General features: G+C 44.0%; 1 protein-coding gene across 2 annotated transcripts in view; it reads right to left on the reverse strand.

Moving 5' to 3' along the window:
- LOC111263793 (protein Wnt-16) overlaps nt 1-16,323 on the reverse strand; it is an 80,426-nt gene that overhangs the window by 23,929 nt on the left and 40,174 nt on the right. For both annotated transcript variants that reach the window (XR_002682454.2, XM_022839185.2), the window contains exon 4: nt 15,266-15,398. Coding sequence is in view for 1 of the 2 variants with exons in the window: in XM_022839185.2 (XP_022694920.1) it covers nt 15,266-15,398 (133 nt within the window). In the remaining variant the exon portion in view is untranslated. The remainder of the gene's footprint in view (nt 1-15,265; nt 15,399-16,323) is intronic.

A 16,323-nucleotide genomic window follows, 5' to 3' on the forward strand; every position in this document is an offset into this window, starting at 1 on the left:
CAATAAGGCAAGGCAAAAACAAGGAGAGGAGGGGAGAGGGCGGATCTCATTGCGAATGCCAACCTATAATAAAAGGCGAACGCTGTTTCGTGGGTCGGTTTTGGAGCAGTATCAGCAAGATATATTCGCCTGGGTTTCGGTTCCCTTGGAGTGAACTGGATCTGACCCTTGTCGGTGTGCTGTTCTCATCGCGTCCGTTATAGATTGGCGCTGCCCTTCGTAGGTTACTTATCGATGTTGTAGGCCCAAGTCGTTCAGTTCAGCCGAATCTCCGAATATCGTCACCGAATAGTACTAACAGCAGCAGGTAACGCATCCCGTTGGGGAGCAATGCGCGAACAATGCAGATGCTATTGCATCATGAGCAGGCAGCCTACGTTCGAAGTCGAGATAGAGGAATCAGCGAGTCTTACAAAATTAGCGAGAAATGCACGGCAGAGGGACAAGAGCCGAGTAGGAGGGTGCTGGTGGCAGGGTCGGCAGTAGTCGGTCAGCTTAATGAGCCAACAGGAAACGGAAACGTTCGTTTGAGACAAAAGCGCGTCCTGCGCGCGGCCTCTGCTATAGAGAAAAACGGAGACCCGCAAAGCGTCGCAACAAAGTCAGAGCAGAGAACCCAACCACCGCATTTCGACCGCCATAACTACGGCAATGACTGAACTAACTATGGGCCTTTGGTGAGTATCCTTGGTAATGCTGCCGTTGTTGCTGCTGCTACTACTATTACTACTACTGATTCTGTATCGCTGACAAGGAGGAGACTTGATGGTGGCTACGATAAGTAAAATGTACAGCAGTTGGTAAAAGGAAGAAACATCGCGGGACGCATAACGAGCGTCGTCACAAACGAGTAAGGGCGATCCACTCTCGATCTTTCCATTGTTTTTTAATTTTCTTCCTTTCCTTTTTCTCCCTTGCTCGGGGATTTCCACTGGTGCCAAGTGCGTGGTGACACAACGACTGAGTGCCAAGATAGAGAGATGCTGACAGAACACGACGTTAGAAAAGCAATGGTAGAAGGCTTGCCTGACCGATTATGCGCTTATGTTGCATCGGCGATGAAAGAGGGTTAGGATGGACAATTCGGTTAGAAGCAAAGATATAACGGAGAGATAGATGTTGGCGTAGGGAACTTGCGACTCTTGCTATTGCTAGCAACTATAAGCAGGTCAGCACCCAGCACTAGCGCACTAATAGAAGCGTACCTAACATAAGGGTCCTGCCGGAGCGCTATGCAGTTCAAAAGCAAGTGGTGATAATCGCATAGTAACGCGACTCTTTCTTGCGGGTTTAGTTACAATGAAATAATAATGCTTAAAACGGACGATCAATAACGCGGCCTTCTATTGTGAAAACATCCTTGCAGATCAATCGAGACGTTAATCCAATCGTGTCTATTATTAAACAAAAGGCCCAAGGCTTTTAGTGGAGCTATGGATACATAACTGATTGTAATCGAAAGCAATTTAATAAGTTCTATATTAAATTAAAAGCTAATTAGCTTTTTAGAGGGTTTCAACAGTTCTCGATCATAAATCCTTAAATGTATAAGCTGTCAAAAGGATGACGTTCCATTAAAAACAGGAGATATAATGCGAGCATTTGAAATTAGTGGACCGAATGCTATCGCTATCGGCAAATGGAGCACGGAAGAACAAGATTTCGATTTGGAAAGATTTTTGTTTTCCTCCAGGTGGCTCTAAACCAAACCCTTTGGCAAATTTGAAGACATCTAATCAATGCAATATTGTTGTCTCAGATTATTTGCTAACAAAGAACAAATAAGAACTACTATGTATACATATTTCTTATTTGTTACAATATATATATATATATATATATATTGTTACGATCAGAACTAACGTAGAGTCCTAGTTCGAACTAAAAGTGTCTGGCCGGTATGTTGCTCCTGTCCTTCAACACTTACTCCTTTACAAGTTTCTGGTGGCAACAAAGCCTGCACCCGGCCAAACCTATGGAATCGATGGAACCACAGGGTCTAGAAACCAGCAAATTGTACAAAGAGTAGACCAAGAATACGTCAGCGACCGATGAGATCGCCGCGCAAGGCAGGGTGGTTGTGGCTATATCGCCGCAGGAGACAGGTGCAACCGTTAGGACTGGCAGCGGTAACAGGTCGTATTTTACGTAGTTGCCGGTGCTGAAGAAAAACATAAAAGAAGATTCGGCTGCGAAGAACAAGTTCCAACGAAGGCAGGCTGAGCCAACGAGGGAGGCTAGACGTGCATCGTACGGGAGACGAACGGCCATATTCCTTTTGAAGTTGCCAGATTCGGATTCTGAAGTCATTAGACTTCACGAAGGCAAGGGCGCCGCGAGCGACCATATTCCACATGTAATGGCCAGATCTGGATTGCAACGATTGTACACAAGATTGCAAAACTGGAGATGGCACGCAACCATTAAAAAAGTGGCCACAAAGAACAAGTCACACGGGGGACATACGAATGCTACTTAGAATGCAGTGTGGTTAGTAGTGATGACCAGGATAAAACTGTCAGGTCAGACGATTAGCTTATAAAAGCCCCAGTCGATATATAGATCTCATCAGAGCTAACATGTGCTGGTTCCCTTCAAATACGCCCATCACGGTAGTGATGTAAGTCGCAGTCTATAAATTCCTCTGCGGACGAACTGCGCCGAAAAAGAAAGGAATGAATGAACGCGCTCAGCAAGTATCGATCAGTGGGTTGCTGATAATTACGGCGTTAGCAGTTTAGCCAAGATACATGTCGTTCCCCTTATACGAATAGTGTGACAGAAACGAAAATTCGCTCCCAGACCGGGCAGCCAGTGCCTGCCATGAATCCTAATAGCGAGTAAGTAAAAAAAAAACAAGACGTTCTCTGAAATTGCATATATTCTCTTGCTAATTTCCCAAACACGATAATGCCACTTGCTGGATGTGACGATGACTTTTTTTTATCGTATCTTATATTAACATAGTGCTGAAATTCCGATAGCCGTTTATAGCTCTTCTAATAGCATATCCATTTTTATCCAACAAACCGTTTGTATTCAACAAACCGTTTGTAATGATATCATCAAACCCAGCTCGTCTATATTCCATTATCGCGCATAGGAGCATGCGATAATTTCAAATTAAAAAATGAGTTAGTAGATGAATGCAGTAGAAGACGGCAGGACAGCACAAGGTCAGGACAGGTCAAGCACAATCGTGCCGAATCCATAGTAGCCCCTTTAACCTATCACAACAAGTATGTAGAATATACTAATGATAATAACGTGCCATTCGGCCGCATTGCAACTGTTTCACCTTCTAATCGCTGCCCCAAGTGGGCCTTTTCTTTTTTTATTTAGACTACCTCATTTAGTAGTAGGCCGTTTGAACGAACCGACAATTTCCAACGCAGAAAACACACACTTGTGATCGTAATAACCGTTGTTGTTCGGAAAGAAGATGCATCGTCCCCAATCGCTGGCCCCGGCCGCATTGCGAAGCAAATACGAGCCTTGCAAAAAGACAAAAAAAAGAAAAAGTGACACAAAGGTAGTCGTTTTTCATTAACGGGCGTTTGCTGCTGCACCGGTTGTCGTCGACACATTGAGATAGAATGCGGTCGGGTTTTTGTGCCCGTTGCCATATAAGAAGCTGGCAAACGCATTAGACCCTCGTGCGGTAAGCAGCTCTCAAAGGATTGGAGGAGAAACGAGTGGAACAATGCGCGAAGAGGCTCTGTCGTGTGAACACGTTAAGCATTGGCTGTTGAGCTATGTATGATACGCGAGTCACGGAAAAGTGAGGAGACGGTGAGTACTACTATTGAGAATAAATATAGATAAAGGAGGACACAGGGTAGCAGAGGCGGACGGACTGACAGACAGGCGGGTATACACGCACGACGAAAGCAAGGACAAGCACTAGTAAGAAAAGACATAGGGTTACCAGCACTATGCTCTCGTCTTCGTTCGTGCAAAAGGCGCGAGGACAGATAATCAGCTGATGGACGCGAACATATAGGGGGTATATTCGGCTACATAAGCAAAGGGAGTGACAGAGGGAGTAAGGGAGCCGCCAGCACCGTTAATGACAAGCTGATGGACGCCGCATAGGGTGAAACGCACTCCGCTCTTTTTTTGCCCCCCCCCCCCCCTGCTGCCTGTAACTTTTAGGCTCTTGTTCACTTTTTTTTTCTTTTTATTAGGCTGCTGCTGGTGGCGACTGTGATAATGATCATATTGAGCCTGTTTCTGCTTTCAAGCTCATAACCAAAACGCGGGCGAACCGAGAAAACGATAGACCGGCAAACGGGCCGTTGCTGAAAGACTAAAGGCAACTTTTCTAGGACTCGGATCATCTCGCCAGAAACGCACGCTTGCTGGGTTGTCTCAAACCATTGATTGGAAGACAACACGCAGTTGCAGCGACAGCTGCAACAAAGCCTAAACGAACATTTCCTACAGGGAATTTTTGTTGCATGGTACAAGCAACTATTCCAATAAGAAATCAGACAGATGCTTCTTGAGCCTTCGTGGCAAATCTGGATGGAAAAGGTCTCAGTCAGGAGCGAGAACCTTAAAGGGCATTGTCAAATTCCTCTCATCAGACCGACCTTGTTTGGGAAGATGTCCGAGGAATCTCCAGGGAAAAATGTGGAATGGCCAAAAAGCTAGTAGAACGAGGAGAAGGCATGCTGTTAGCAAAAAGAAAACGAGAAAAAGATCATCAGGGGAATCAGGAGGGCTGGGGATGCAGAAGAGGAAAAACGAAGCAAAATCAAATGCGCGCGAAAATGTTAACGTCACAATGAAGAGCACGAGAAAGAGAGCGGCGGAAGCACTGTCCGTTATTTGCGAGAAAGGCTTGCCTCTTAATGAGGCAGCCGAGGGGCGTAACACAATCGTTGGCTGAACCAATCTTCTAGCAGTAGTTGTTCCGTAGCCAGAGAGAACACACGTAACGAGCAACGTCACGAGATCGTTTATAACGCTAGAGGAAGAATAACTATGGCGTGTGATAGTTGACTAAAATTCAGGGCTTGCAACAGTACTATCTAGATTGATTAGACGACGTAAACACCGTTTCTTAACCGACAAAGTGCGAGGAGCTTCATGGTCATAAGAAGCTCGCACTTCAAAAATAGTGTCATCTTGAATAATTAGCTAACGATTTCTATCAAAATAATCCATGCACATATGCATAAAGCTGTTTGATTGAAGGAAAAAGATAACCTTCAAAAATATACTGTCAAATTAGGCTAGTCCGACATTCTCGTAAGTGATGCCAATTTACAATTAACAGTGCACAAGCTTCATTTATCTTCGCATGAACGGAAGAACAATCACACATAGGACTTGTACAGAGCTGGACGGCTGTAAATTGTCTTCACAGGAATGAATTGATCATAGAAGGATTTCCTGCACTCAATGACAATCAGAAGTATTTCCGTATTATTTAAATGGTTAAAAATGATGAACTACTGATTATACGATATCACTCTAATGTGTAACGTACCAGTGAAGCATATTAAGTACAGCGTTGCAGTAGTTATCAACAACAGTACAGGTAACGACTTTCCATTTTATGATCCGATGTATTACGGCGTGTACAGTTATCTCGATGTTTTTCCTCGCGATCTTCACCGCTCGTAAATGCAACTCGAGTTTAGTGAAGTGAACCTGCCCGTAACGTTGACAGAGGTGAGGTAATGCGGTGCGTCAGAAGGAGGAAACGTACGCAGCACGACGACCAACGATGATGAATTTTGGGACAAGACCTAAAGGCCGGGCCGTGGGAGTAGAAGCAAGCGGAAATGAATCGGAGCAAGCGACTAAGGACCGAGTGTTCCGGCCTCATTCTCTGCTTTGAACTGCCCACGCGAAATCTATCCTTCCTTCTCTCGCTTCCGCCCTCTTTTTTTTGCTAATCTTCTTCCTATTTTTTTCATTGCCATAGTCCAACGTTCGTTTGCTTCTGAGAAATGACCAGCTGGGGCCTCACCAGCCAACCACCTTTTTTCGGACCGTGCTTGTTTCTCTCGCTCTCCCTCCCCGCCAGTTTCTGAATATTTCTCAGCTAGTATGAGTATTGCTTATGCGTGTAAGCAGGTTTTTCGACAGCTAACAATAACGGTTGTGGGCCACCGAGAACAAAATTCTGTATCCATAGGTCAGGAGCCGGCGAAAATCATGGAGAGCACGAGCGGCTGTGTTCGGCTTGCCGACTAATTATTGTCATATCGGGGGCCGAGGATGTATCATATCTCTGATGATCTGGACCACCATGAAGGTTGTGCGAGTAAAATATTAAGAGCCATAGAGTGTTTTTACAGCCTCAAGTGGTAGCACTATGGTAGGATTGATTATTTACCATTATTGGTGAACGAGTAGCAACGAACTCCCTGTGGCATGAGAAGAGTAACTTCCAGTGACCAGTAATTATCGCAGGAATCCTAGTTTTACTCAGACATGGGCTGATTAGTATTGGGTAGTTGAAAGTATTGACGGTTTTTACATCAAAATTAAAGCACATATGTTTTTAGTTCAAAACAATCTGACTAAATTGAGCATGGGCCATTTTACTCAATAACCGTCTGCTTCAATCATTGTGAAACTTTTATGATTTCTAGGCCAGATTTGTGATTCTTACCTTCTTCCACTAAAACTAAAGCAACACAAGTAAAAAAAGCTTTGTAGGGATTGAAACAAAATCACATACGCCATACGGTAAATATTCGAGTTCTCTCAATTTCTGCTTAGTGGCTAAAGATACATGTGGTCGGGCATCGTCAAGATGGATGACGACGCCCCTTCTGGTCATTTGTTCAGGTCGATTTTTTCGATGGTTTTCGTGAAATTAGGTCAGCGGGTAACCGGGGTCGAATTTGCTTGTTTTGCTAGGCGGCAGCCGCTCATAATGTACGACCCCTTTTCAATTCCACTATACATCTAGTATGACCTTTGCCATTAATCCGGACATATGGGGCACATTTTTTAAAAATTTTTTTTTTTGCACATTACTGTCGTACGCGGTTAACATTTCATCAGTCATCAGCCACTTTGAAAATAGTTCAATTTCATGGCATTTCCGTAGAGACTCACGGATGAAAACGCGATCGAACGTGTGCGACTTTGCGTCAATTCACCTGGTGTGGCCCAAACATTTATTAACCGCTTAAAGCCTTTCTTTTAACCGCTTTAACACTATTCGATGATGAATGTTTTGGGTCCCTGACAATGTTACGGCTGCGTATCAACTTTTTCAATAATTTTAACAACCCTTTTCGTTATTGGGCAGTCGTTACAAACAATCTTTTGCAACGAAATTTCTAGAACAGAAGCGGCAAAACTATCTTCTGTCCGTTTCTTACGATAATATATCTTGGCCGGTCGTAAACGGCATAATATCTTATGAAGCTGAGTAGCATTTGTATCTTCATCATAATATAATTGTAAAGGTTATTTTTGTAAAAGTTTAGTTTTCAAGACGTCCAAGTAGCTAAGTGCGTAAGAGAGACAGTGTTGACGAATGATGATGGGGTGGAAACTTCGCACTTCCAAGCATACTCCAGTCCCTAATCAGCGAGGTAGCATTGGGGTAACTAGGCTTTCAAACCTACGCCAACGCGAATGATTCGCTTAGCCGCTTGACCGACGACTGCCACCTCAAACGATACAGGATTGCCGCTCATTAGATGTTCTCGTCGTGAGATGGCATACATGAATTTCATAACTCACACCACCTGACGCCGCCGCCGCCGCTGCTGATCTAAGCGAAGTCAGCTTGGGTTGAGACGAGCTATTGAGGGCAGGAGGGCTGCACTGGCCAGCTGCGCGTCCTCGAAAGCCTAGACGCGAATACGGATCAATACATTACAGCCATCAGCTACCAGGAGACGTACGCTGTGTGTAGCCAATGTGCAGGTGGCCGTTGTATGTTTTACCATGTGTCCACTTCAATAAAGAACGTCTTCATGTAGTAGGTAAACAGGCATATTGCTTCATAGGCCTACGAATGAAACCAATAACTGTAGTCGATAGCTGTGCTATTGCCGAAGGTGACAAGTCTACTCAGAACTCGTCATTCAGGGTAGGCGATGTGTTATAGCAGGAGAGTGCTGCCGTTGGAGAATCGTAATACTATCATCGTGAAAGTCGACAGGCTGGCGTACCCTTGAAGTATTTGGCGGTTCACTACTTCGCTTGATCTTCTTTAGGGACTGCTTTGCTGCTGAAGATGACAGGGAGCAGGACAACACTCTTGATCATGTTCTGTATACAGTATGGTATATGAACGACGTGCGCGTCCGGGTGTAACGGGAAGCTAGCTGGCATGCATTTAGTATCTAACAGCTGTTTAGATCTGACAGGCAACACATTTGTGTTGCCAATTGTACCGTTTCGTTGCTTGCCCGCCTATGGATTTGGTGGCAATGCTAACTGTTAAAGCTGTAATGACAAACGGAACACTGAATCCGGTCGTATGGCTTTTGATGCGCGATAACTGAAGCAGATATGAGCGGCTGCTGCTGGCCGCCGGGAGGGCACAAGTCTATCCGTTACTGAAGACAATCCTGACCAAACCAGTCGGGCCCCTATTGCCAGTCGGGAAACTAGGGGATCATCCTTTGTCCTATTAGTGATACAGCGGTCGCCATCGACTCTTTCCAGGTGCCGGCGGCTCTTGCCTTCCAGTGATGGTGCTTCGTTGGCGTCATCTGGCAATGTGTTGCCGCGACCAGTCGCATATAATGAGCGTTATCCGCGCCTAAGCTGAGCGTCTGTGCAATGCCGTGTGTCACTTGTCTTACGCATCACTGAATAATATTATTAATCATTGCTGTCAAGCGACGAAGTAGCGGCTGTGACCTTCTCTTCATAGAGGGGTCTCCGCCCCCTTTGACAGTCATCTCTTGTTCCTCCCTCACGAGGCTTCGTTTTGTTGCAGAAACGGATACGCAAGGCAGGCGAGGAGTTGATGGTATAGTAGTGATAATATGTAAGGGAATGCTTGCGAGTAGTGTTAGGTTTACGGGGTGAAATGGAAATATTGAAACGGAGAAAAGTGACAGCCTTATTATCAGACTCCAGTTTGACACGGCACAAGAAGAATCTTTTCCTAAGCATATGTAAACGCGATAACGAGCTGCATGTGCTTCCACTACGCCCGCAACTGGATCAGAGAGATCTGTGGTTTGCGTTCGATTATTTTTCTTCTAACTCAGATAGCACATTAACTGCGTCCAAGAGATTCCCTTTATCTCTAACAAAGATATCATACTAGCGATAGTCTCTGTTATGCCATCATCATATCAGGCTTTTAAGCTAATTTCCCTGAGCTGATTTTCACTTTATCGTCAAAACAAAAAAAAATCAAAAAAACAGTTTTTTTATTTATTTTAATTTAAGAAAAATCGCGATTGAGAGATTCAGCTTTATTCGAAACTGACCCCTTACTATTTCTTTCAGTAGTGGAAGCCCTCGTTTAGCGTCGCTTCTTATATGATTTCGACATACATATAGAGCTTGTTCAGTTGCGTATTCCCTTTTCGCCAATAGACACGATTGCGCTTTGCAGGTATAAATAACTTACAAATCTCCGTCTATTCGCTATTTGCTCCTGGAGGCTTTGAGAGAGTGAGAGAGAGAGAGAGAGAGCGAGAGAGAGAGGGAGGGAGAGAGAGAGAAAGAATTTCGCCTAGCATTCTCACTTTAGCTTCGTTCCAAGTTCCCTTAAAGTAAGGCCTGAATAGGACGAAACGCATAGGCATGGACTCAGTATAATTGGCGAGATAAGTTAATAATCGCCATCCCCCAGCAAACCTAATAAGGACTTAACAGGTTTATGACAGGCTGGAGACTGCATGTTCGCGTACAGAGACTGACCAATCGGAAAAGTGCTTTGCCCCCCGCTCCAGCCTGTTCGTTCGCTACACAGGTGCGGCTTTAAAATAAATTGTGCCCCTTTCTTTAACACTAGCGATTTGAGCCGACATGAATCTGAAGCGGCTTTACAGCAAATTATCGTCTTCAAGCTTAAAATTGTAATAATAATAGTAAATCAGATTGTGATTAAAAAAAATTAATAAGAAATGTGAGCGGAACACGATTGCTGTGGGCGGGGGTAGCGGGTTGATACAGAAAACAGTCTGAAAAACTCGTACCCGTATTCATTCATCCTTCTCCAGAACGTCTTCAAATTCTTCGCCAAGATCCGCCATCCTGCCGTTCTGCATTATAAGATGGTCTAACCATTCGATCATCGACTACACTTCGTTTTCTGCTTGCAGACACCACTGATTAAAATAGAAAATTTGCCGTAAACATAAGTGAAAATCAACGCGTGTTTCAATCTTAAATTAATTTACACTAAATATATGTTATTAAAGGTTTTGCTCGAGTGTTGACATGTCTCTCGAATTTGAATGAAGCTTCGAAAACAATTTTTGCAACTGCTGAGGGAGAACCGTGGCTTTATCATCCCTCTTTGGCCCTTACGGTAATCGTTGCACCGCTTAGTGCATTTTCTTAGGCGACTTCTGTTAGACTCATGCTCATTCATTGTAAAAGACGTCTGTGACGGAATTTATCACCCCCCGACCCTGACAGAGTGATCGGAACGCTCTCTGCCAAGACAGATTCTTGTAGACAAGACTCGGCGGTATGAGACAGTAGCACATGCTTCTTAACTCATATATATATATATATTTGGCTTAATGTAAGGCGGCGTAGCAATACCACGCTATAGCTAAACGTAAAACTGTAACGAAGCACAAAATGGTGTGCGCAATGTGTAGGTTTCTCAATTTTATAAAATTTCATAAAATTGTCAGTTTTTCATTGTTGATTGAAAAAAGGTCTAGCATACCTGACCCTCTCTCTCTCCCTCTGTGTGCAACGCAAATTTCAAACTAAAGTAAAATCTTTACTTAATTTCGAAGTTGCAACTCGAAGGCCACACTTAACCTCTTGCAATCATCGCTGACAATGATTGTAAAAAAATACCAACATAACAGTACTTTCTGAGTACCGCTTTTCAAAAATCTAACTCCAAACTTAATAAATATGCTTTCATGATTAGTGAGTTTAGGTACTGGGTGCATATTGCATGGTATTTATTTGTAAAAATATTTCGAGTAACTCTACTGTCAACGTGCATTGTAAATAATAAATAAAAATAAAAAAAAAACATTGCAAAGTACGTCGCTCATTATATTCAACATTTTCAGTATTTAGGTTTTAATTACTGTAGGATCCTATCCGCCTTTCTGAGTCTACATACGTGTTTACTACATACTTATAATACCCCTACTCCCAGATTTATTAGGGCCAGCACCGCTACGGAAAGTGCCCCTAACCTCTATAATATAGTTGCCTTCTGCCAGCCACCGTTGAGATCTGTTTCACTGCATTTAGATAGCCCTGGCAGATCCCTTTGCCAGGATGCGAACTCGTTCTCCCAGGAGAATCTCTAGACCTGGCACCGTTTAAAGGATCGACCAGTGGTGATGGCTTTAATAAACTGACAAAGTCAGATTGGTTGGATTTGCGCGTGGTCGTGAATGTGGCGATGGCGGCATTTTCAAAGGCTCCGCGAGAACACCGTGCGCGTCCTGCTAAACACCACTGCAGATTCCAGTCGACATACCGTGTAAACGCTACTTCACCATAACAGGTGCCTTCTGTAGCAGGAAGTGGCGGAAAGAAGGTTGATTATAAGGAAAAACGGGAGCTTCGCACTAGGGCTCTACAAAAAGCTGCTGCGGAAATAGAAAGAGTGGAGGCCGTGCAGACCTTGAAAGTACGAAAAAGTCTCGGGGGAGCGCGAGTCTGGTTGTCCTCAAAAGTCACCGTGAAGAGTCCTAATAATACAAAGGGCCCTGGAGATATGTGACAACCGAGAATATATTGGGGGCAAACGGGAAGGAAATCTCTCACGGGACCACGAGACACACCCACTAATATGAACGAGCCAAGGTGGGGTCGCGCTCTAGTGTTTGTTTGGGAGGACAGGAGTGTAAGGGATTGAAATATGGATGAACAGATGGATGTCCGATTACAGCAGACGAAAGACGCAGTTGCGAAATAGTACACGAATAGCTGGAAGAGTATCATTGGTTGGCCAAAGGCGATTCAGGGATCAGAACTCCACGCGAAGTTCTAACTTGAAGAGTATGGAACTATTAAGTTTGCCTAAGCGGGTAAGCTCGGGGTCTAGCCAGTAGCTCGTATCACTTAGCCCCGAACGCTGGGGAGAACGAAAGGCGGGAGCACCCGAATGTAGGCAGAAGCGGCCTTTTATAGAAAGTGTATAGATCGCCTGAAGAACACACATTGGCACGTCGAAATTAAACGAAAAGTCAGTCAATCAGTCTTAGATAAAGAGGCGGAACAACGACTCCACACCAAAGAAACGATAGACAGTGTAGCATAAGTGTATCCGAAGAGAATAAATGCGTTCATCCCGATGGTTCGATATGAACTCATAACACGTCTCCTTCTAATATACATTGAGAATCTGGTTTGTTTGCTAAATTTTTAATAATTTCTCAAAATGCGGCAGATACTATCCGTCGTTGATAGTAGACACGCATGCGCACATTATGACGTATCTTATCTCGTATTTGGCAGAACTCCCTCAATCGTCGCAGTCAGATATCACTGAACATTTTGGGCTGTGACACATTCAGTCACTAACTACGTTGAAATAACATAGACTTGTTTTACGTCGTTACTACTAAGGAGCCATATAAAAGCATAATGCTCATTAGTTCTTCTCAGGAACTCTTGATTAGAGCTATTCAGCTCCGTAAAAAGGACGGCCAAATGATGTGGTGCAAGTGACATCTGGTACCGGAAGAACGGTTGACATTTTATAGTCTGCAGGACATCGGAAAACATACATATATGTACACATAAAATGCAGAGATATTTAAAGGGCGCGATTACCTTGAATACTTGCAATATCATCAGCTCGTTCGATCTTTATGAAACATCATGTCGATGACTGTGTCATGCCTATTCCTTCAGTAGAAAAACAAGGAAGCTCAAGGTCATACCGACCGCCCGACTGCGCGCTGTCAAGTATTGCCAGTTTGCGGCAGCGTGATAACTGCTTCTGACAGCTTTTGAGAAAAATGACGACGTTTTCCCCATTTTTATTTCGAACAGGCAAACGTTTCGATGATCGAACAGTCGGAAAGCGGCGAAGGCGATGTCGTTTTTCGACTGTTTGACTACTATCTTTTCGCTAGCGGCCAAGGATCATTCGCTGGGCAAAAAAATGTTGGGTTTGCGTAGTTGAGTCCCTAGTTTTACCTAGCCTGCGCTGTTAGGATCAATAGAAGCACGACGAAGAGCTAGCGCTACGGTAACCACCACGATAGATGTTGATAGCGTACGCGTGAAATAAACACAACCAACGGGGCTGGCGAAACCACTGAGAAGCGACGAAAGAGACAGCAATAGTAGTTGAATAGGACGGAATTAAAAGGATGATCGGTGACGACCAGGTCTTAGAAAAAAAAAAGTAAAACGCAAAAATCCTGTCGCTTTTTTAAACTTATTATCATCACTTGAAGGAGAGGGGGCACAGAATGAGGAGAATGCTAAAAGGTTGAGGGGCGAGATTGTAACGGGGAGCGGAGATGAACAGTAATAATAATAATTTGTAGCCTGTGTTTGGTGCTTCCAATGATCTCCGTTTCCAGTGTTCCCATATAAATGCTAGGATCACTGCCGGAAGCTTCAGCTTCCCCTTGCCGCACCTCTTATTTTGCCATCACCGCGTTTTCAAGCGGTGCCGGGCTGGTTGTCCATCTCTGTATGATATTGCACATCCTACCGCGTTCGACAAACGAGCAAAACTTAATGAAACCACCCTACAGATACCTGCCCTCTCCAGACTTTGGCCCCACTTTTACAAAACAGGCATATCGCTGAGATAGCGAGATACTATAGGGGACGCGGCGGTACCGTTCGCACTTCGCTTTAACGCCCTCGTTTTTATTTTTCGGATTCTGAAAACGCCCGTGTCAGTTCGAAACAGATCGACGGTGGCGATAGTGGCACTGACCGCTGACACCAAGCGGATGCGAGGGTCGCTCCGTTTTTGATAAAGACGGCAGCAGCAACGAAAACCAGAAGGAATCAGATGAACAAGAAAGCCGAGCGTTCACCACCTGTGATCGTACTTAACTTAGCTTCTTTTCCCGACTGTTCTCCGCTTATTTAAACAAGCAGATCGTATGTGTTAAGGACCGGTGGTGATGAGGGGGGAATGGGGAAAAAGCCCAAGAGCTTGGGCAACTAACTAAGACATGCCTGAGGGATCATGGCAGGGCAGCGCCGATCTGTCTCGAAGCCTGGCGGTGTAATGGCATCTGCGATGCTGAAAACTTCATCAAACCATTTTAACTTGCTGCTATCTCAGTCGGTGATATCGTCTGACAGACGCTTGAGGAAACACTGGCTGAACACGGGTCGTCCCAAACCTTATTCATCTTCAATATAGAGAGGATTTCCGAGCGCGCGCGCGAGAGAGAGAGAGAGAGGGAGGAAAACGGCTGAAAAGAATAAATCTAAGCGAGATCTGTAATTTGAAGAATGCACCTTCGGTGGACATGTGCACATGGGTAACATTTCAGTGGTTTGCCAATGTGACCCGACTCAAAACCTAATTGACAAGCCTGAGAGTAGGAAGTTCCTAGTTTTTACGTTCGAACGTTAAAGGAAACATGGTAAGTAATAATAAAAATAATTCTAAAAAAAATTTAAAAGACGAAGAAAATAATTTAATGAAAATCATTTTTATTTTTTCGATAAAAGAACGTTACCACCTAAGATCTTAAATTTTTCTTTATTTACTTCGTGTCAGACGCTAGGCTTATGGTAATCATATATTAAAGACGGAGCGGAACGAAAGAGTCATTCTATCGGGTATAACTTTTTCGTCTAGGTGCGTTGTTATATTACGTCATGAAATTCGTAATTAATTTAGGAAACAGGCTGTATATAACATGATATGACATCGAAAGTTTTGTAAATTGATTTTTTCTTAACGAAAAAAAAGAGACCGTCATGTGCTTATTCTTGCGTTTAAAACAAAATCGTCTTCTAGCAGCAGAAATGTAAATTGGCAATAGGACTACCGACATCAGTTACAAAAGGAGCCTCTAATTTGCACTCGAATGACCTTGAATGAAAGGTTCTCTTTCGTAAAATATTCTAAAATTAGGTGTCCATCAGACGCTTCTAGGCCTAACCTCGCTTCACAGGAACTCACCTGGATTGAGTTGTCATATTTATCCTTGAGGAACACTCCAATATCTTCAAAATTCGGTAATAGCATCCAGCAGGTCTTCACTTCACATGAACCCGAAATACCGTGACATCTGCAGCGGAGACGCATATTCTTCCTGAAATAATGTGGCCCACAACGTGCACGTAGAAACCTTAACCATCATCAAGCATGCTGCAATGTCGCGTGTCCTAACTCAATTGAGATATGAGTCATTACTATCCCGAATAATTTGTCTGGTCACCTATATAGATTTGTCATATTTGTCCTCGAGAAACGTCCAGTATCCTCGAAATTCGGTAGCGACGTCCGGCAAGTCTTTATGCAATTGAACTGCCTGTGTAATCCGCCACCCGCACCGCAGTGCGTAGTTCCGTAACTCGTAACTTCCTTCTCGTTAGAACTGACTTTTGATTTTTCTAATGTGTTCGTTTTGAGTTCACGGTTCTAACGATTTAACTTCTCAAGCCAATAGTCACGAGGGTGCAGTAGGCCATACACCAGGCTGGCACAAAAAAAAAACGAAGGATCGAGTTAAAGCTAAGCACACGGGTGTGTTTATAAAGCCACCTGATAGATCACCGACGTTAGTTATCATCTTCAAGACGCGCATTGCCCTCTGTTCTGTTTAAATAGTGCAGACGACACAGAGAGCAGATGTTAATGAAGCGGGTTATTTGATTTCGCCCTTCGAAAAAGTCCAAAGTGAGATAGATTGTCATTCGCATCCATCGCTAAAACGTCGTGATGGTAATGAATTTACTCAGTGCCTGTTTGCACCTCCACTGAAGCAGAATTTTATATTCATACTTATGAATATTAATGCCCGGCCAAAAATATAATGCTGTTACTTCCGGGTGGTGGTAACGGGTTACCGTGCAGCTGGTGCAAGCCAGTGAAAAAAATCTGGTACTGCACCGACCCGAAACCTTAGACGGAATACGTTTGAGATCCAAGTGAGGCCCTATTCACTACTTCTGTGTCCGTGTACGTTGAATAAATCGTCACCATTCCAGATTTACTACCCAGTGCGTTTATTAAGA

The sequence above is a fragment of the Varroa jacobsoni genome, unplaced genomic scaffold (genome assembly GCF_002532875.2).
Source record: "Varroa jacobsoni isolate VJ856 unplaced genomic scaffold, vjacob_1.0 scaffold_791, whole genome shotgun sequence".
Classification (NCBI taxonomy): Eukaryota; Metazoa; Arthropoda; class Arachnida; order Mesostigmata; family Varroidae; genus Varroa; species Varroa jacobsoni.